Here is a 22,010-nt window from a genome sequence, read left to right on the forward strand (position 1 = left end):
GAATCCCAATTTCAAATCCTGGGTCGCATGGGATGTAGGGGAATGCTAGGGCACACGGGTGCCCAATCCCGATTTTGAATCATGGGTCGGATGGGATGCAGGGGAATGCTAGGGCACACGAGTGCCAAATCTCGATTTTGAATCCTGGATCAGATGGGATGCAGGGGAACGCTAGGGCACACGGGTGTCGAATCCCGATTTTGAATCCTGGGTTACATGGGATGCAGGGGAACGCTAGGGCACACGGGTGCCAAATCTCGATTTCGAATCCTGGGTTACATGGGATGTAGGGGAACGCTAGGGCACACGGGTGCCGAATTCCGATTTCGAATCCTGGGTTACATGGGATGCAGGGGAACGCTAGGGCACACGGGTGCCGAATCCCGATTTCGAATCCTGGGTCACATTGGATGCAGATGTTAGGGCACACAAGTGCCGAATCCCGATTTTGAATCTTAGACATGAATTGTTACATTACTCATGAGCGTGGACATGGACCGTTACATTCGATCATTAGAGAATCTTATGAACCGATCACAACAAATAAACTAATTTAAATTCATACTTACAAATTTGATAATATGCGTGCTTTATTTCTTTTCGTTCTTACTAATTGACCTAAAAATAATGGCCAAATTATGAACATGTTCGGATCAAGTTTTGAAAAATGAATGTGCATTTATAATTGAGTAAAAAAGTAACAATAAAAATGAAGAGGTAAAATAAAATTGGTGGAAGAGATAGTTACTATTGAGTAGGGTCTTGGTGAAACATTATGTGAGATCTCACGTTAATTGGAGAGAAGAATGAAACATTTCTTATAAGGGTATGAAGACCTCTCCCTAGTAGATACGTTTTCAAACCGTGAGGTTGACAGCAATTCGTAATGGGTTAAAATGGACAATATCTAGTGCTGGGCTTAAACTGTTTACAAATGGTATTAGAGCAGGTCACTGAACCCAAGAGGGATGGATTGTGAGATTCCGCATCATTCAAAGGAGGAGCAAGAGTGTGAAAATCTTTCTCTAGTAGATGCGTGATAATACGTAACAGCCTAAAACGGATAACTAAAATTTCTTTGAACTCAAATTTTAACCCAAGCTAACCCTTATCGGATGGGTTGGGTCAAACTTTCGGGTCATATGAATAACGTAAATATTTTTTCAAAAAAAAAAAAAAAAAAGAAGAGGGGTAGGATGGTAATTATTGAAGTAAAGAAGGGAGAGAAAAGGAAAAGTGAGGTAAAAAGGACGGCGCAGATCTAGCTAAATTGGTGTTTCTTGGAAAAAGTTCAACGGCTTAAAATGGTTTAAAAAACATTTAATCCCAATCTTTAAATCCCTTCATCCAAACATACTTTTCGAGAATAACAATAAATATAATTAAAATATTTTTTTTTTTGTTGGTATTTTAAATTTTAAATAACCTAATTTTAAAATATATGTCCTCGACAATCTTTCTCTCTAACAAGGTAGAATATAAGACTCAAACTCTAAGGCTTACGGAGCTCTCGAATAGCCTCCCTTAATCGAGGCTCGACTCCTTTCTCTAGAGCCTTCAAACAAAGTACATCATTTGTTCGACACTTTAGTCACTTTTGACTACACCTTCGAAACTCACAATTCTTTGTTCGATATTTGAGGATTCTATTGACAGGACTAAGTTTAGGGCATGACTCTGATACCATGTTAGGAATCACGACTCTTCATAATAATATAATATTGTCCCCTTTAAGTATAAGCTCTCGAGTTGATTGATACAGTTCACAACCCAATTCTCTATTTTTAGTTAATTGTTGATTATTTTTTAAAAAACTATTGTAATAACTAAAAAAGTTTGATAAAATTTGAATATCAAACGACACATCACTAACATTGATTACACTATTAAACATTTTTTATTTTTTTAAAAGCAGAGTGCAATTGGATTATAACTTTATTTTCATGTTGGTCGATCCAACAAAAAAAAAATGTCAACCCACGAACCGAATCAAAATTTTAATTATTTTTTTTTTAAATTAACCCAATTCAAGACCGAAAAATTCTAACCCATAGTCCGAGCACGTTGGATTATCGGGTCTAAATTAAATAATTTATTTAAAAAATAAAATTATTTCAATTTCATTTTATTTCATTCCACCCTTCTTCTTCTTCTTCTTCTAAGCATTCATTGCAAATCTCTTTTACTTTTTCCTTCTTTTTGACAGGACCAGAGAGAAACCCCATTTACAAGAAACTAGAGAGAGAAAAGCCCAAGAACAACCAAGAAATCTAGAGAGAGAATTTAGAGAGAGAATCTAGAGAGAGAGAGACAGACAGACATTGGATATAAAAAAAAAAACACCCAAAAAAACCCCCAATGTTTGTGTTCTCCCCCAAATTTACATTCTATTTTTGAGTGTTTTTCAAAATTTTTTTTTTTTTTTTTAATGTCTCATCTCCTCCTCTTGCGGCGGCGGAGCTGGCGGTGGCGGTGGCGTTGGTGGAATCGCCTCCTTTAAACGGCAGAACCCGGCGGGATCTACGGCGGAACATGAACAAAAGTTCAGCAGCCAGAAATGAGCTTCTGGGTTTGGTTCAAAGCTGGATAACCACTCTTCTTCTGGCTTATCTCCTCCGTGGCTCCTCCGGCGTTTGATCTTTGCACCGCCGTGGCGTGGTGGCAGTTGTGGTGGTGATATTGGCGGACTGGCTCAATCTCTTGTAATTGTTTTTATTTTTAATTTTCCTTTCTCCATTTTTCATTTTCTATTTTCCGTTCATTTCAGGTAACATTTTGTTCTCTTTGTCATTTTTTCTTTTAATTTAATGAAATGGGTTAATATTATTTTACCTTCATTTTTAATTTTCTCCACAAAATTACCATTTTTTTAAATAATTACTTTACCTATTATCCCTATCTTACCCTCTTCCTGAGCAAAACGCTTGAATTTTGCACGGCGGCGGCGGTCGACAGCCGATGGAGACGACGGCGACAGGGCGGCGCTGGAGGTTGAAACGGCGGACTGTTGTATTACCAATTTAAAAATTAAAAAAAAAAATTGTTTTATTTTATTTTTATTTTTTAAAATATTTTAATTTTGATTTATAATTTTAATATTTTGGGCACTGTTCTGTCGCTCTGTCTTTGCAATTAATGTAAGCTCTTGGGAACGGTGGCTATACAGTATGTCAGTAGAAAAAACCCTCTTTTTTATTTATTTATTTATTTTATAATTTTATAATAATTATTATTATTATTTTGAGAAATAAAAAATAGAAATTTGGAAACAACGTAGAGGACGATCACTTGTGGCCCTATCATATCTTTTTATTGCTATTATTTATTTATTTAATTTTGTAATTTTTTATAATTTTTTTTAAGGAATTTAATTATCGAAATTGATGTTAATATAATCTATGTTCATTATTGAAATTGATGCAAATTATGGTATTAATTAATGAAGGGTTTCTAATCCGATTGGATTGAGTTAATAAGTAAAATATTTATTATTTTTTTAATATTAATTTATGATTTGTAATTTAACTCAATGCATTTTTTTTTAAAAATTACATTTTAAATAGTTAAAATTTTATTTTAGTGGCTAAAAATAAATAATCGAAAAAATAATTATGAAATTAACTTTTATTTGAGTTGCGTGACATCCGAGTAAAGGAGGAGTACATGAATGAACTGAGACTACATCTGAATGAGAGTGGTCCTAATGATAGATGACTAAGAAAGACGTAAAGTAAATGAAAGTTACAATTTATACTAATAGAGCGTACCTTGTTTTTCGGTGGCTCAATCATAGAAACTCTAGTAATTTTCTTTGGACTGAAGACACAGTATGCTTAATTAGCGTTTTTAATAACAATTCATTAATTATATTAGGCTAATATGAGCATAGAATTATATTATTGGTACGAAAGGAAAAGATTTAAATTTCTTAACCTCACCGAACGAACAAAAAAAAAACAGACAAAGAGAACATATAAATAAAAAAAAGAAAAAATAACAAGAAAAAGAAATTGAAATCGTCTGGTGTCTGGTTCTAATACCATTCGTAACGGTTTAAGCCTACCACTAGCAAATATTGTCTACTTTTGGTCATTACATATTGCAGTTAGCCTCGTAGTTTTAAAATGCGTCAGTGAGAGGTTTTTACATTCTTATAAGGAATATTAGTTGTCAACTTCTCCCTACCCGATAGCTATATGCAGTAAGCCACTGTTGTTGCGTTTTTGCTTGCATTACCATATAACACCAATTTCAATTTCTCAAATCTTGCTTTCAAAACTCTCTGCCCCTGTTTTCTAAAACTTTCTTCTTGAACCAGGGTCAGAGGCTCGAACATACGTCGCTTGACCATAGGCGACATAATAACGAATAGGCTTAACTCGTTGCTGAATAGTGAGTGTTGCACAATCGCAAGTCCGCTACCATCAAATGGGTATTTTTCCATGGGTTTGTCCTAGATGGTTGTATTGAATGATCATGGTCGTTTACTTTCTATTCATATAATGCATACAGTTTTAGTTGGTTGGGCCGGTTCAACGACCCTATACGAATTAGCAGTTTTTGATCCATCTGATCCAGTTCTTGATATTCAAGATAGAGACAAGATGAGCTCGTTATATCCTTAATCACTCGTTTAGAAATAACTAATTCATGTCGGGTTGGAGTATGAAAGAAGGTTTAGAGTTTGGTTTGGTGGAGATTACATGGGAACATAAGATTTTAGTGAAAATGATGGGTCTTAGGGTTTTGTTATTTTATGTGAATCTATTTTGGAGTTTTTCTTCTCACTTTTATCTAAAATATTTTCTCTAAATTTATTTATTTATTATTATTATTATTATTATTATTTTGTCTCGATCCATCCTTCTATTTTTTATCCTAAATTTGTGTTGACCCTTCTTTTATTTTTTTCTTTTCTTTTGTAAATATCTATTTATACCCGAAACCCTAAAATTTTTGTAAATGAATTATTTTAGATATTTTGTCTGTGATGATGAACACGACTCTCCGTAATAGTATGATATTGTTCACTTTCACTTTGAGCATAAGCTCTCATAAGCTGGGCTTCCCCGCAAGGGCTCATAAAATGGATATAGTATTCCTAGATTATAAACCCATGATCATTCCCTAAATTAGCTGACGAGACTTTTCGTTTTCATCCAACACCTCCCCTTAATCGAGGCTCGACTCCTTTTCTTTTGGAGTCTTAGTCATTTTTTACTATGTCTTCGAGGAGCCTCCTTTTGGAGTCCTTTGTTCGACATTTGAGGATTTTATTGACATAGCTAAGTTTAGGGGCATGACTGTCCTTTTGAAGTCCATGTTAGATGACCGTCCACAATGGTATGATATTGACACTTTGAACATGAGCTCTCATGGTTGAGATAGTATTCCGATATTATAAATCCATGATCATTCCCTAAATTAGCCGACGTGTAATTCTTTCTAAATAAATAGAAAAAATAGAAGACGAAGAACATATGAAAAGTTGCTCAAATTTAATGAACGCTCAGTAAGTATCTATCTAATTATCGCATCTCTCTCTAATTTAGATTAGTTCATACATTTCAACATGTTTAATTTAGATTAGTTCATACATTTCAACATGTTTAAGTCTAACCTATATAAGTTAGTTAGTTATTTGATCCTTAAAATGAAAAATTATATTTTATATACCAAAATTGAAAAATTATGGTGAAATTCATAGAAATAAAGGTGGGAAGTCAACTCTCGACTTTAGAGAAAGTAAATAAAGGTGGGAAGTCAACTCTCGACTTTAAAGATTTGTAACGAGTCTTTTTATTCATTGAACTATGTTTGACTTCTCAAATTTAGGGAGCAAATGACAAAACTAAGCATAATATGTTTTGTTTTTTAATAACCATTACATGTAAATTAAATAATTATAAGATATAGATTTGAAACATTTTTGTAGGTTCTCTCATACATCTTAACAGAAAAAACTGTCAACCTTTGTGACGACAAACCTATTAGAATAAAGCTCGATAATATTTGCGCTTCAGTACCATAGACCAACAATCTCAAGACTGCATTCTACTTTTTTTCTGAGCGTTTAGGAGTGGTTTTTCTCGCTTCTTCAAGCTATTAGTAATCTTACTTTCGAAAGGGAGTCTCCACGTAGCTCTATAGAGGAACTAGTTATTGGCTACGAGAGCGATCTTTCTCCATCCTTCAAGCCATAGGAATCACTCTTTCAATAGTTAGTCTTAGTGCTAAATGGAGCTTGCAACTCGACAATGAAACTAGTCATTGGTTACCGGTTTCCTTCAAGCCATAGGTAATCACTCTTTCAAAAGGTAGTCTAAATGTGCTAAATAAAACCCGCAACTCTACAGTAAAATTAGTCATTGGTTACAAGTTTCTTTCAACCCATAGATACCTTTTCACAAAGTAGTCTTAATGTGCTAAATAGAACTCGTAACTCTACGCAAAACTAGTCATTGGTCGCAGGTTTCCTTCAACATAGGTAATCACTCTTTCAAAAGGTAGTCTTAATGTGCTAAATAGAACTCGCAACTCGACAGTTTCACTAGTCATTAGTTACAAGTTTCCTTCAAGCCATAAGTAACCACTCTTTCAAAAGGTAGTCTTAATGTCTTAAATAGAACTCGTAACTGTCCCGTGAAACTAGTCATTGGTTACAAGTTTCCCTCTAGCCATAGGTAATCACTCTTTCAAAAGGTAGTCTTAATGTGCTAAATAGAACTCGTAACTCTATAGTGAAACTAGTCATTGGTTATAGGTTTCTTTCCTACCGGTCTCGAACAAGTTAGGTCCACAAATAATTTCTCCTCAGATGAGATCTTGTTTTCCTCTAATTCACCCACTGGTAAAGGGAAGAGGAAAGTGTCTTTTTTATGAATTTTCCATGGGAGGTATCTCAGACTAACACAAAGTAAGAAATGAATTTTACTCACCACAGATCTTCAAACCCACAAACATTTCAAATTCCCTAAGCCTTGCAGCAAACCAAATTGTAAGAAAGAAATGGTTCTCAAATCAGCAAATTTTATTCTCAATTGTAGAAATACAAACTGGCTCAATCTACTGGTAAGAAGATCAACATAATTGGCAAAGAAAGATATGACAACAATCTCTATAGGCATCAAATCATATATCAGGCAGCAGCAAAAGCTTCAGATCTAAGCAAATTTAATTCAGTAATACAGATCTATAAACTATAATCACAACAAAAGGATCAAACAGATCATTGAAAATGGTGGACTCACCTGTGTTCTTGATTCGTTTTTCATTGCTGCACATTTTGAACATACCATTTGTAAGTATCCACAAGGCCATCCTTCAGAGAAATCTTTGGATTCCATCCCAATTCAGCAAGCTTGGAACTGTCCATCAATTTCCTTGGAGTTCCATCAGGCTTTGATTTGTCCCAAACAAGATCTCCTTCAAATCCCACCACTTCTTTCACCAATTCAGCTAGCTCTTTGATGCTCACTTCCTTCCCACTCCCAACATTCACATGGCCTAAATCGCTGTATTCCTCCATGAGGAAAGCGACCGCGTCGGCCAAATCATCGACGTGCAGAAACTCCCTGAGGGGGCTTCCACTTCCCCAAACCACCACTTCTTTTGCTCCGTTCACCTTCGCCTCGTGAAATCTCCTCATCAAAGCCGGCAAGACGTGTGAATTCTCCGGGTGGAAATTGTCGTTAGGACCGTATAGATTTGTCGGCATTCCTGAAATCGCATTCCAATTGTGTTGAATTCGATACGCCTGACACATTTTGATTCCGGCGATCTTCGCTACCGCGTACCACTCATTCGTCGGCTCCAGAGGACCGGTCAGCAATGCGTCTTCGGGAATCGGCTGTGGAGCGAATTTCGGATAAATACAGGACGAACCGAGGAACAATAGCTTCTGAACACCATGGCGATAGGCCGAATCGATGACATTAGTCTGGATTTGAAGGTTAATGGCGATGAAATCCGCCGGATAGGTGTTGTTGGCGTGAATGCCGCCGACTTTAGCGGCAGCGAGGATAACGAATCGAGGTTTTTCATTAGCGAAGAACGATTCGACATCGGATTGGCGAGTTAGGTCAAGCTCGGAGTGAGAACGAAGAAGGAGATTCGTGAATCCAAGCTGCTGGAGCTTGCGGACAATGGCGGAACCGACGAGGCCACGGTGACCGGCGACGAAGATCTTCGCCGATTTATCAGAGAGGAACGAGGATCCTGATGAAACTGCAAAATTCAAGGAGAAAAGAGAAATTTCAGAAAGGATTTACAGTAGTGTCTAAGAAACACGAATAAACATCAAGTGAATAGAGAGAGTACCGTTGTCGGCGGCGCCGCCCATCGTCGGACGTGGAGGAGAGAATCGTCGGCGGCCGGGGAGAGGAGGAAGAAAATGTGAGGGCGTACAATAAACGATAGAGTCGCAGATCCAATGTGGTTTTTATTGGGAGTTATCATTTGATTACGCTAGATGCAATCCTGGCCGTTGACTTCAATTTTTTTTTAGATTGTTTAAATTATGTTAAATTAATAAAAATATCCTAATTTTTTTTATTTTGTTTCGAAAATATTATTAATAAAAAAATACTATTATATGATTATTTTTATTAATTTAATCTTTTAAAATTAAAATATTAACTATTTTTATGAATTTTTTTTTATTTTCTTTTAAAGTTTTAAGAGAATTTTTTAAAATTTTTTTTAGTTCAAAGAATATTATCCAAGCTTTTAAAGTTTAGGAATATTTATTTTAGACATTAATTTGAGTTAAAACTTTAATTATTTATTTCGATTAAATTACATTTAAAACGTTTAACTTCATTATACTTAAAATATCATTTTGATCAGATACTTTTTAAATTTAGTTCATATGGGAGGCTGACGAGAGATTTCTCACTATTATGTTGTCGGGTAAATAAATAAATAAATTCAATTTTTTTTAAAAGTATAATATTAAATTTAAATTTTTAGAAATGAGGTTTGAACGTTTATTTTTTTGTTTATGAAATATTATTGGATTTATTAATATTTTAAATTTTTTTTAATAAAAATTATATTGTAACATGGAGATTATCGTTAAAAAGTTTATTTAAAAATAATATTTTTTAAACATTTGGAGCAAATAAATAGACGGGGATGGGAAATGATTGTTCATCCCGCTGCATAGATGTCGAAATTTCATTTTTTTCACGAAATCAATGGTTGGATTTAAATTCCATTTCAGTTCTTCCAAATTCTATTTATGTTTCAAAATAATATATGTTCTTAAAATACTTTCTATAGAAATTATTTTAACTAAAATGATTCGGGATCAATTATTTTATAATTATTTATTTAGAAATTTTTAAAATAATGTTTTTTCAAATGATTCAAACCAATTTTTACGGAGAGTTGATCCGACAATTCTAACATAGAAACCAAGATCCCTCAATTGCTCAATAACGTCAACTTATACTTGTTAATATTTGATTTATTTTGATTATCTTATCTTTATAATTATAGTTGCTTAGATTTGTGATAGTTAGGTATCGAATACTTTCTTTAGTCAACTAGTGCTAATCTTGAAGATCGTAGAGAACGTACAAAGTTGAGATGAAACATCCGAAATTGTTAAATTAGCTGTGTTTAAGAGTCTAAAAGGTCGGGAATCCTATTCGAACTCTTAAAAAATTCTTTAGCAACAGTTTGAAATGTTGACCTATTTGGGAATCTTCGGATCTATGCTTATTTTCAACTCCCAAAGTATTTTGTCACTTACTACGTCCTTTCTCGTCTCTGGGTGCCTAGGTATCCACTATAAGCCTTTCTTCGTTTGAACCTTGCCCTTAACTTTAACGCGATGCCATCCTAAGGTGCTGCTAAATGGAAGGATCTTATCAACGTCCATGAATGATAAATCATACGTCGAACTGCGGAATCGAAAAAAATGAAGCGCTATCATATAGCTTTGTATCGGCTAAGTTCAGGAGTTAGAGATGAGCGGACTCCAACCTTTTTTATTTGACTCTTTCTTCATTTTTCCAACAATTCACCACATTTATTGCGCTAAACAAAATCAAATGTTTTAAAGGAATAAAGGGAAAAGTTATTTAAAAAGAAAAGTTTTGAATGAGGCTTTCAATTCACTCCACCGTGGGTTAATAATAAATAGTATTTAAAGAATTTTTGTTTATTTATTTAATACAATAAATGTGGGAATCCTTTTTAATTTTTTGTTTTTTTTATTTAAGACAATAAATGTGGGAATCGTTTTTAATTTTAATTAGTTTCTTTGTTTTTTCCTAGAAAAACTATTAATTTAATATAACTTTGAATATAGGAAGTTGTATTTAATTTGAAAAATCTTAAACAGATAATAATATCAATTTAAATTATAAAAACTAAATAGATTAATATTTGAAGGCCCATTTTGATTAAATCGTATTTAAATTTAGGCCCAAATATATTTAATTTACAACTATTTTGATAAAATTAAATGTTTAATTCGATTCGAGTCCATATTACAAATTCTCGAAAATAATATTATATTATAAACAAATAAATTTAAATAAGCATTTTGTTTATTATTTTAAGTCTCGAGAAGGTAAAATGGTTCATTAATTAATTATTATATGCCATTTTATTCAAATATTTTTTTGCGCACAATTTTATTTGTGTTAAAACTCTTATTCCAAATTTAAGACCAAAGGTTCGTTACAATTACAACACAGCCATTGCGCTAGTAAAAATCATTCCAATCACCACAACCCACTAAATGCGGTGACATAACGCCCAGCACAGACAGAAATTGCAATTGCTTATTAAAAACAAACAGGAAAAAACCTAGCTGTGACTCAGTCACATCACTGCCCTGTAACGCTAGAATCATAGACATAGGAGAGATGTATGAAAAGATTTCTAGCTCTACAACATTCTTCCTAGGCGGACGGCATACGGCAGAGCACCGCCTCTTCCTCCACCGCATCGGCGGCTTCCTTCCAGCACTGTATCAGCGGCGCCTTGCACGGTTGGGACTCGGCGGGCCTTCTGTCCACGGTATACGTACGGTAAACTAGCCACTCGCCACCTGGCAGCTCCTGCTTCACCACGTTGTCACACGTGTACCCCTCTAGTGCATCACAATCAACAGCCCGCATTAGGGAGCTACTGCCGCACGTGGCGGCAATTGAGAATTCCGCCGGAGAAAAGCATCGGAGCGCCCGGTTCGCCAGCTGGGAGAACGGCAGCTCCGTTGTGTCAAAGCCCATAGCCTCGTAGCTGGCGTAGCTGAAACCATCCTCTGGAGTCACGTGCACCGTAGAGTACGCTGCACCTTCAATCCCGTTCATCGAGTATCCACACGGATCGAATTCAAAGTCGCAGATGGTGTGATTCGGAATTATCTCAGAGATTCCGGACATTTTCGTCATTTTATCCGCCGATGAGTCGGCTCCAGATTTTTTACAAAACACCGCGGCCTTCTCTTTGTTCAAGCCCGTCATACAAATCTCCAGAGTAACCAGATCCGTACGAGTACGGTTCATATACGAATGCGATTTCACGGCCGAGTAGATATGCCAGTTGCGATTTGGAACGGCCGGATCGCCGATCACGTAAGCCTCTGAGTGGAAATGACCAAAGTAGACATTCAGTGCGGTAACTTCCTCGGAGAAGCTCCGGTGAGGAGCAGGTTGATAGTCGGGGAAGATGAAGGTTCCACGGGAGTATTTCACGGCGACGGCGGCGAGTGAGAGCGAATCAGCGAGTTGGAGAATCATCGGAATGGAGAGGAGAAGCTTGGTGGTGCCGCAAGTTTTGAGAATGATTGTTCGTGGATAAACGAAGAGGCTCGATTCGGAGAGGACGTAAGAATCAAATTCGGAGTTGGAGAGCTGGTATACGATAGTGCAGCAAGCAGGTTCGAGGATTAAATCGAGTTGAGTTCGAGTCAAGGCTCGGAGACCGAGTCCTTCAGGATCCTGGAAGATAGGCGGCTCGGAGAATGTAATTTCTAGACGTTTTTCGAAGCCTTCGAAACCGATTGGAGATGGAGGTTGTTCCGGTGCCGGATGCACCGATGCGTCTGTCAGTTTGGTGAACACAGTCATGGTTGAACACAATCGAAGTACCTCACAACAACAGGAAAATCAACAAAAGCAAACGAAAGAAACTTGGAACGTTTCTGTTCTCAGATTGAACAAGAAATTGGCCCTAATTAAGATCACTAAAGCAAAATCGAAATCGGAAGTTGTAATCTACAGAGACACCTCCTTTTTTGGTGCACAAAGGTATCAAGATGGCTTCCTCATGCACTGCCAGAAGAAAAAATCAACGAAAACGCCATTACAACACAAAAATTCACAGTCACTCAAGAACTCGAAGAAGAGATCGAACAACAATCTTACGTTGGAATACGCAGCAGATCGGAACTTTTGAATACCACCGTGAGGACGAACGTCTTCAATAATGTAACCAAGAGGAGCTTCGTATTGTTGCCTTTTACTACTCTTGCTACCACTACTGCTGCTAGACTTTTTCTTACCGCCTTTCGCTTCCATTACAACATCCACGCTTCTTCTCTGCAACGAAAACAGAAAAACAGAGATCGAGACAACCAGATTCACAAATCAGAGATTAATCAACATTCTCATACACACCAAAATACATCAGTTCAAAAATACCTTTCCAGGATGAAAAGAAGCGGAAAAGAGAATCGAAATCAAACACCGGAACTAAAAAATAATCCTAATCTCAAGTACTTACGAAATCCTCGTCAATGGCGGAATAAATATAGAGAAACACCAGGAATTCCTTGGCAAATTTCCAAACAAAGAAAGATAATCAGTAGAGCAAAGGATTCATGGCTCAGGAACGAGAGATGCAGAAGGCAAGGAGGCTTTGAGCTTTGTGAGGAGGAGATGAAGTTAGAGAGAGGCTATTTATAGCGCCGATGAGGAAGGCGCCCCTAACATTTGTGACGGCGCTACTTGTGAGTGCCCGTATCCGGTAATTTGGGATAGTGGAGGGGTCTTTTTGCAAAATATTCGTCCCACGTGTGGTGTCCACGTGGCAGTGAGGCTAGGAGGTAGAACTTGGCACGTCGAGATTTGCTTGGCCTAAAATCAACCAGAGAAGGGGAAGAAATCTGTAGTTTTCTCTTTTGCATATATACCCCTTTTCAAATTTTATTTCTCAAAATTACCCCAAATAATATACAAATTTTTATTATTTGCACCATTAAACCATATTTAAATTGATGGATAATTTAACTATTCTCTCACCAAAATATGACCGATTAAAATATCTATTTTCATAAATCCAACTTAACACGAAAAATTTTAAAAATATATATATGAGACCAGTCGAAAAGAAAACCATGCATGTTATAGACTGATGATCGTCGAATCCATGCATTTTTAATTGTTTATTCTGTTAGACAATGAAGGCATGTGAGGCCTTCTGATGAAGCACAAAGTAAAGCCATGAGAGTTTATGTTCAAAGTGGACACTATCATACTATTGTGGAGAGTTGTTTGTCTAACGTATTCTACCACCACTTTAAGAAGATATTTATGGAACATAATTTTTCAAAATATATGTTTAAATTAAATTGTAAATTCTAATTATACATCAAAAAATAAATAAATATATTTTTTACTAATTAAGATGGAGCTACTAACTCATTCTTGAAAATAAAAAAAAATATAACTAATTAAATAAAATATAAATGATTTAAAATATATTTTATAATTAATTATTATACCACAAAATATATTATCCAAATATTATATAAAAAATGTTTCGACCCAATTCAATGAACAAAAAGCAAAATTGCATGGATAGAAATGGACTTCGGGAATTGGGACGATTTCTTTCCTTTTAAAAAAAAATAATAAAAATTAAAAGGTCTTCGACGACATGTCGACAACAGGCACTTAATCCATCCTTTCCGTTTGTTCCGTTTCCTGTACGTTACACGCACGTGGAATCGACGTCCCCAGCCTTCCAATGGCACGTGCCTCCCATGCAACGCGTGCCCTAAACTAAATACCAACCAAACAGTTTTTAATTGCAAATTTGTTGAAGAGGATCAAATAATTTATTTTTAAAATTATAATTCTCGAAATTATTAAATTTTCGATTAAAAAATATTTATTTAAATTATTGTTTGTACCAATACAAAATAAAACGATAATTATATTAAATACTTTTAATTTTTTTTTAAATGTTAAACAAAATAATTCACATATTTTAAAAGTAATGTTTAATTAAAAAAAAAACTAAAAATATTATTTAATGTTTAATACTCTTTTTTTTTTCTTTTTTTTTTCTTTTTGCACTTTGGCCTTATTACATGAATGTTTGGGTTGGGCGCCTCGTAGCCCCAAAATACGCCGAAAGTTGAGGGATATTAACGTAATATTACATAAAATAGAGGGCACTTTTTTTATTAAAATGTAAGAAAATATTTATTATAAAGAAAATTTTAATTTTAATTCTAAATTTTAAGTTTAATTCATACAAAATTTAACCATATTTAATAAATCTTAAGTTAGTTTTTATTATTATTTTAAAATAAATTATAAAATTTTATTGGAATAAAAAATGGTAGTAACGGTAAAACTGAGACCACAACTAAACAAAAATTTAACCAATTTTTCTCGTGATAGTTTTAAAATATTTATGAAAAAATAAAAAATAATATTATAACGAGTCAAGATTTTAATGAATTTCTATCTCGTGATCCATCAAATAGTCAAAGTCAACTTAGACAAGATTCGAATAGATTTGACCTATACTATATTTTTTTATATAAAAGACAGAAATGACAAACATAGTTTAAAATTCTATAACAAAATAATTTAAAATTTTTGTCTTGTTTTTAAAATTATGTTATTTGGTAGTAATTTAATATTGGAAATTAATGGCATCCTCTTGGGCAAATACTCAGCACCCACTGGGCAATTTAATTATTAGGATGAGATTTTAAGATAGGAATCTATTCTATTGGTATTATTTTGTTTATTAAATTTGTCTCTTATTTTCTTTGTTCTTATCTTATATTTGATAAATCTATAATTTTTAAATTAATTTTGAAATTTAATATTTACACAATTTAACTGGGGTGAAAGTCGGGAATGATTCTAGGTTTATAATCAAGGAATACTCTCTCCATCCGTATGAGGCTCTTTGGGAAGCCCAAAACAAAGTTACAAGAGCTTACGCTCAAAGTAGACAATATCATACCATTGTGGAGAGTCGTGTTCATCTAATATGGTATCAGAGTCATGCACTAAACTTAGCCATAGGATCCTCAAATTTAAAAAGGAGTCAAAGCTCCTTGAAGACGTAGTAAAAAATGACTAAGACTCCAAAAAGAAAAGGAGTCGAGCCTCGTTTAAAGGGGAGGTGTACTTTGTTCGTCGAGACAAGTAAATAACCAGTTTCATTCTTTTTTTTTTTTTTTTGCGAGGATTGGGTTACCCAAAGGTAATTTTTATTTATTTATTTTTAATAGTTATTTTAAAATATGTATTGAAAATATATTTAGACTAAATGGGACAGGGACAAAGAATATAATCTCGTCCCCAGTCTATTTATCTAATTGGAAAAAATTGTACCTCACTCCCTCTCATTTTCCGTCTAAACCGTAAATTTTCTCTCCATTTAGGGCGAGTCTCCACTAGTAAAATAGATATTTTGCATCACTAAATTAGAATTTTATTAAACTAATGAAAATATAAATAAATAAATATATTAAATAAAAAATTAACATAAAATAATATTATTATTATTATTAAAAAAGAAAAAAAGCTAGTTTCAAAATTAATTTGACAATAAAAAATATTTTTAGTAATATAATTTATTCAATCATTAAATAATCAAAGTGTAAAATTCACATCTTAACCCACAATCTTATATTCTCAAGAAACTATTTAAACAATTTTTTAATACCATTATTTTCATAGTTGACATTCGTATTTATAATATAATATTTTTCATTTTCATTCACTAACTATATAAAATTTAAGAGATATTATAATTATAATTACCATTGGCTTTTTAATATATTAATTTAATTTCTTTTAATGAAAATGGTAAATTTTTAATTACAATAATCAACCAATAAAAAATAGACATTAAAAATTTTCCAAAGTTAAAATATTTAATAATATCTGAAGTAAGTAAAAAGTTATTTGTTATTATCTATTTAATTCTCACTTTTTTTTTCTCTAATTTACATTAATTATTGTATTTAAATAAGTTTTATACATATCTAAAAATAATGTATTTACCGTTTTGAAATAAAAGTCTAGATACAGCTATTCGTTTGAGGTTAAGTTTACGTGAACGTAAAAAAAAAAAGGACAAAATGACAATTGACGATTTTTTTAAGAGGATAGTTTTTTGTAGGTTTGGGTCTCGAGATTTCTTGAAGATGTACCCTAGACAACTCCTCCATGTTGTAACTGTGGAGGTAAGGCTGTCATCGCTCGGTAAAAGTAGAAGCGGAGTCATCGAAGCTTATATGTGTTGAATGTGTTATTGAAAGGACTGAAGAGGCTTGTTGTGGTCTTTATTGACCTGGGCTCCGAATGGTTTTTTGTAGGTTTGGGTCTCGGAATTTCTTGAAGATGCACTCTAGACAACTCCTCCATGTTGTGACTGTGGAGGTAAGGCTGTCATTGCTCGATAAAAGCAGAAGTGGAATTATCGAAGCTTATATGTGTTGAGTGTATCGTTGAAAGGAGTCGAGAGGCTTGTTGTGGCCTTTATTGACCTGACCTCCGACACGGCTGATAGATACGCCAGTGTTAATAGCAAGTCTAATTTTGCAATAAAAAAAATTATAATTATATAAATATAATTACACGGAAAACCCAATCCATACTTGGATGAGGACATATTGGACATGCAATAATATAAGAATTATTAGATTTGGGAAATTATTAAAATCCAACATATCAACATAAAGTGACAAATTTAAATTTAATATACACTTTATTGTAAAGGAAATAATTGAATATCATCCTGCTTGATTTTAGTGACTTTTAAAAAAGATTATAAATAGTTATTTTAATTATATAAAAAAAAAACTTATATTTTGAACTAAATAAAAATTTAGAAACTAAAATAAAACATTATAAAATTTGAGAGAAAAAATAAAATAATTATTAAATTTTTCGTCATTATAAATAGATACCACAGATAGATAAGTTCATTGTGAGATCCTCGATTTGTGAGGGGAACATAACATTCCTTATCGTGAGGCTGTGGCCATGGGAGGTACCTGTCCCTATCAGACGCGTTTTAAAATCGTGAGGTTGACGACGATACGTAACAAACCAAAGTGGACAATATCTGACATCTGCTAGTGGTGGGCTTGAGTTGTTACGTCAATAAAGTTCCGCTATTGATTATACATGGTCGTAAGACCTTAGGTTTTATATCTGTAAGGTACAAGCATCAAATCTGAGTTATACGAGATACCACCATTATATCATTCAATTTAATGTATTTTTGTTTTTTTTACTGCGAACAATGAACCGATATCAACTCGAAAGTCAAATCTTTCGTTCACTGTTTAGACTTCTAAAAGTAGATTAAGTTCGGTTGTTTTGAACGATTTTTTTTATCTCGTTCCAAAACAAGTGGTTAAAATATGCAGATATGTATACTTTCACTCGCTCGGTTCGCTTGTGTTTATATTTACGTCCAAGCCAAAATGACATGGTCTCGGGACTCCTGCTTTAAATTTGAAACTCGATTTCTCTAGTACACATTTTTCTCTACCCTTTACTTCGGGCTTATTTTTAAAAGCACTTCGATCACGCTTTTGGTATGGATTATACTTTTTTTACAACCATGGGAATGATGATTTATTCTTGATGAGAGGTCGAGCCAATATGACCTACTCGAACAATTGTCCTACTTGATCAAATTGATTAGCTTCGATACTGTAACGGCCTAAGCTCACCGCTAGCAGATATTGTCTTCAACCACTCTTATAAAGAATGTTTTGTTCTCCTCCCTAATCGACGTGGGATCTCACAATCAAACCCCTTTTAGGGCACAACGTTCTCACTGACACTCGTTTCCTTCTCCAATCGATGTGGAACCCCCCAAATCCACCCCCTTTGGAATCCAGCGTCCTCGCTAGCACTCGTTCCCTTATCCAATCGATGTGGGACCCCCAATCCACCTTCCTTCGGGAACCAACGTCCTTGCTGGCACATCACCTCATGTCCACCCCCTTCGGGGCACAACCTCCTCACTGGCACATTGTTCGGGGTCTGACTCTAATACCATTTGTAATGGTTTAAGCCCACCACTAACAGATATTGTCCTATCTGGACTTTCCTTTTCGAGCTTTCATTCAAGGTTTTAAAGCGCGTATGCTAGAGAAAGATTTCCACCCAACCGAGGTGGAATCTCAGATATATCCCGTAATTCGGGTTGCTTATTTGTGCAACTAAAAAAAAATTGAAGTTAGCAGAAACACACAACCGGTCGATCCGGTAATTTCACCTTGATGACTATGAAAGTATAAGGGATTTTAAAATTTGGATTTACAATTTTCCCAAAGAGACCCAATTACGCTACAAGTCTACCGTCTTACGACCTGCAACTTTTTTGCTTCAGAATGGACAAAACATCCGTTTCCATGGATTCCCGTCTCTGAGCTTCGATTCTCTCTCTCTCTCTCTCGCTCTCATGGCCAACCAACCATCTTCTTATCCAATTCTCTGCGCCTCCTTCAATCAGGACGCTAGGTATGTTCCTCCTTCTCTTTCTGTGTGTATCCATGGGGTCTGATCATTCTTTTTAGTTTAGGATCGTTCTCTGATTGTAACTACTGCGAAACGAATTTGATCGAATTATATGTAATCTGGAGGCGTGATTACTGGTGAAGCATATGGAGAGTAGTGCTTTTATGTTAGTTAGATAATTCTGTTTGTCTAGAGTTTTGTGAATTATCTGGTGATGTAGGTGTGGATTTTGTATTATTGGAGCCTTTGAATTTGTTTGAACTTGTATGAGTAGGTTGGTTTTGAGTGACGTTTAATTTAGTGTGTGGGGAAGATTTTCAAAGAGGTTTTAGGGACGTGGTTAACTGAATTTATGCTAATGTGAAGAGTTTGAGCATGGGCGAATTTTTTCGTTCATAATTATTCATCTTGTTTCAAGTATCTGTCGAACACTTCAAAAAAAGTTGTAGAGTTAGAGCTTAAGCCTTGAAAGAGAAAGCTGCAACTTAGCATCAAGTGCTCCAACTTACCTATGAAAGTCCCTAGGAAGAATCTACTTGATTCACAAGATGCATGAGAAAATGTTGGCGGAGGCTATATAGAACTAGAAAAATGAAGTGGTCTTAAACAAGCCTAAGTGAAGTTCTACAACATATTAGTGAGAAAGATCCAAAGGCTTTCATCTAAGCCATCCAATTATTGTCAATGCAAAATTTGACAAAAATTCTGTTACATCTACTACCCAAACAAGTATGATAAACTTTGTTGGCTTCTTTTAAAGATATCTATCGAGTTAAGAAAGTTTCCTCTAAAATTAAGTGGAGATTGTCAAGTGTTGTACGAGGAGGAGTTTGAATCAAATTCGCACACACACATATCTATGAGTGTCATTTTTTTGACCCTACTATATTTGGGTATCAAGAAAAATCTTTGGATATTTGATTGAAGATAGGTGTTCACCAAGTTTGAACTCATTCTCTTTTAAGCCCTTCACATTTTTTATTGGCCCAAATAGTCAATAGGTCAAACCATGGGGTTAAATAATTTCAAATCATGGTACATAGTTATGATGCAAATCATACTTCCATTCCTTTCATTACATATGTATGCGTACTCCTTGGGCCTGACTACGGGCTAGTGCACGCTCACGTTGTCAGAAGCCACGTAGGGTAAGGAGCACGTATCATATCATGGTGTACGCATTCCTACTAATCATGCTGGGAAGTATTCCAATGCTTGTGACATACAACATGCATGAGGTCTCATAGTTTCAGGTCATGACAAATAGTAGAGGAAAGGGGAGGAAATGGGGGAGAAGTGGAGGAAATAGGGAAATTGAGGTGTATATGTGTGTGTGTGTTTATATATATATATATATATATATTTTTCATTGGACTATAACAAGTTATTGGCATACTTTGCAAGCTCTTATTAATTAAAAAAAAACAAATAGTCAACTAAACAACATTTTCAATCAATGTTATAGTTAGAGAGATAAATATCATGAAAAGGACTGTTGAGGTTGAGATCACGGTAAAAGGTTACGATCCTAGTGATTTAGAGGTTGAGATAGAGAGAATTTTGGCTAGGCAGTTTTCTCTTATAGCTCATCTTGTAAAGGCATAATCATTCAAGGCCATATGAGACTAAATGATGATAGAAGGTATGATAAAAATCATGTTGAATATTATAATTGCCATAAATTTTGCCATATTCTTGGAAGGCAAGATTAAAATTAAAGAAAATGTTAGTTATGTTGAGGCAGTAAGAACGCCCAGTCTACTTTTCTTTTGGCATGGAAAGTTAGAGTGACATGTGAGAACATTTATGATACTTTGATAGTATTGCATGCAATAATAGGTAAGCAAGCAAATCACTATTCATTTAACTTGATAAATCTATTGGTAGATATCATGTCTGGCAACTTTTCTGTCCTTATTAAAGTAAGACTGAGAAGTAAGATCCTTGTTTCTAGAGGCCTTAGAAAATATGATCCGTTATCGCCTTTTCTCTTTATTTTAGAGGTGGATATTCATAGCTTATTGGTTTCTACTGGAGTGGAGAAAGGGAGTATTGAGACATCTTCTATTTGCAAATGATTTTTGTTCTAAGATGGAAAGATTCTTTGTTAATCAGAACAGCTTGTTGTCCTTTGAATCCATGTCGACTTCAGAATAACAGAGGAAAAGGTTTCAATTATCGGTATTAATTGCAATTCCTCCAAACGGAATATTTTGGAAAATGTTGGTGACAGAAAATAATATTGTTGATTTGTTTAGGGAACTAGCTGAACTGATGTACATCTCAACTGTTTCAACAGAGTTAAGTCAAGATCGTGAAAAATGAAGATTTGCCTTTTAATATGCTAATATGGAGAAACATTATATAGAATATACTTAAGAGGGGCGATGAGAAAGTAAGGGGCATGAATTTGTTTCTTTTATACAAGGAAGATATGATTACCAAACAACAAAGAGATGAATACGAGTGCTATAAATGCATTACGATATATGAGGGACACAAGATTCCCTCAACAGAGTGTAGATATAAAACCAATTTGAAGACGTGTATCCTCATTAAGCCAAGTCCATGCATTCCGCAAATATAGAGGCTTACCTTCTTATAAAAAAAAAAATGGTTTATCTTAAGATGCATTCTACACTATGTATGAATTTTGGATTCATGTACTTTGAGTTTTATTGTGAATAATATAGTGATACACGTATTTATGGTTCAAAATCATAGCATTTGATATATTATAGGAGTCCAGATTTTCTTTGAAGTCGGTTAGGAATACTATTAGGATATTAAAGGTATATTAGTAATTAGTTATGGAGGTAGTTATGGGTTTGGTTATAAATTGAGAGTGAGGAAGGTGAGAGTTAAGCATTTGGTGAGTGAATTATTAGGGCTTCGGAGAGATCTCAAGAGGGAGGGTGCAAGTATCTTGAATTACTTGGTTATTTTGTAATTTCTTCATTGACATTGCAATACAGTTATCTTTGGTGTTTTATTATATTTTCTGTGTTCGGGATTTCTAACACAGTCCTACAAATATGTTGGTCTATGTTTAGTTGAAGCAAGTATGTGACGTATGTGAAGAAGAAAACGGGGAAAGTTGAAAGTTGAGAGAATTGGTGAACCAAGTCTTTGTTAAGTACAGAGTTCAACACCTAGTGACATTGTTTTTTCTCACTTATACCTATCTCGGCCTTTTGGCTAAAGATCAATCATGTGACATTGTTTTTATTCGGTTTTTTTTTTTTTTTTTTTTTTTTTTTT

The 22,010-nt window shown here is 34.4% G+C and overlaps 3 protein-coding genes and 1 long non-coding RNA gene across 10 annotated transcripts in view; 2 read left to right on the forward strand and 2 right to left on the reverse strand.

Moving 5' to 3' along the window:
• Positions 1–1,654: 1,654 nt before the first annotated feature.
• LOC111450401 lies at positions 1,655–12,884 on the forward strand. The gene is made up of 3 exons (XR_002711804.1): positions 1,655–1,748; positions 9,945–9,948; positions 12,874–12,884. It is a non-coding gene; the product is annotated as an uncharacterized LOC111450401 (long non-coding RNA).
• On the reverse strand, positions 7,010–8,430 carry LOC111450399 (putative GDP-L-fucose synthase 2). The gene is made up of 2 exons (XM_023090495.1): positions 8,320–8,430; positions 7,010–8,226 (listed from the first exon to the last, which is right to left on the reverse strand). The coding sequence occupies exons 1-2, from the start codon at positions 8,339–8,341 to the stop codon at positions 7,271–7,273; spliced, it is 978 nt and encodes a 325-aa protein (XP_022946263.1). The 5' UTR covers positions 8,342–8,430; the 3' UTR covers positions 7,010–7,270.
• LOC111450398 (S-adenosylmethionine decarboxylase proenzyme-like) lies at positions 10,693–12,897 on the reverse strand. Its single transcript, XM_023090494.1, has 3 exons — positions 12,742–12,897; positions 12,384–12,557; positions 10,693–12,290 (listed from the first exon to the last, which is right to left on the reverse strand). Exon 3 carries the CDS (start codon positions 12,084–12,086, stop codon positions 10,917–10,919), a length of 1,170 nt encoding a protein of 389 aa, XP_022946262.1. The 5' UTR covers positions 12,087–12,290; positions 12,384–12,557; positions 12,742–12,897; the 3' UTR covers positions 10,693–10,916.
• Positions 12,898–18,577: 5,680 nt separating this feature from the next.
• LOC111450756 (autophagy-related protein 18b) overlaps positions 18,578–22,010 on the forward strand; it is an 11,433-nt gene continuing 8,000 nt past the window's right edge. For 2 of the 7 annotated variants that reach the window (XM_023091028.1, XM_023091030.1), the window contains exons 1-2: positions 18,625–18,752; positions 18,814–18,915. In XM_023091028.1, the coding sequence (XP_022946796.1) occupies positions 18,896–18,915 (20 nt within the window). In that variant the 5' untranslated portion in view covers positions 18,625–18,752; positions 18,814–18,895. Of the gene's footprint in view, positions 18,753–18,813; positions 18,916–21,802; positions 21,886–22,010 lie in introns of all 7 variants that reach the window. The other 5 variants (XM_023091032.1, XM_023091031.1, XM_023091033.1 and 2 more) reach the window with 5 other exon arrangements.

The sequence above is a fragment of the Cucurbita moschata genome, unplaced genomic scaffold (assembly GCF_002738365.1).
Source record: "Cucurbita moschata cultivar Rifu unplaced genomic scaffold, Cmos_1.0 Cmo_Scf00012, whole genome shotgun sequence".
Lineage (NCBI taxonomy): Eukaryota > Viridiplantae > Streptophyta > Magnoliopsida > Cucurbitales > Cucurbitaceae > Cucurbita > Cucurbita moschata.

Coding starts and splice junctions, on each gene's coding strand:
- LOC111450399 (XM_023090495.1), bottom strand. CDS start 8,341: ATGGGCGGCGCCGCCGACAACG. Junction 8,227..8,319: donor GGGCGGCGCCGCCGACAACG/GTACTCTCTCTA, acceptor TGAATTTTGCAG/TTTCATCAGGATCCTCGTTC.
- LOC111450398 (XM_023090494.1), bottom strand. CDS start 12,086: ATGACTGTGTTCACCAAACTGACAGACGCATCGGTGCATCCGGCACCG.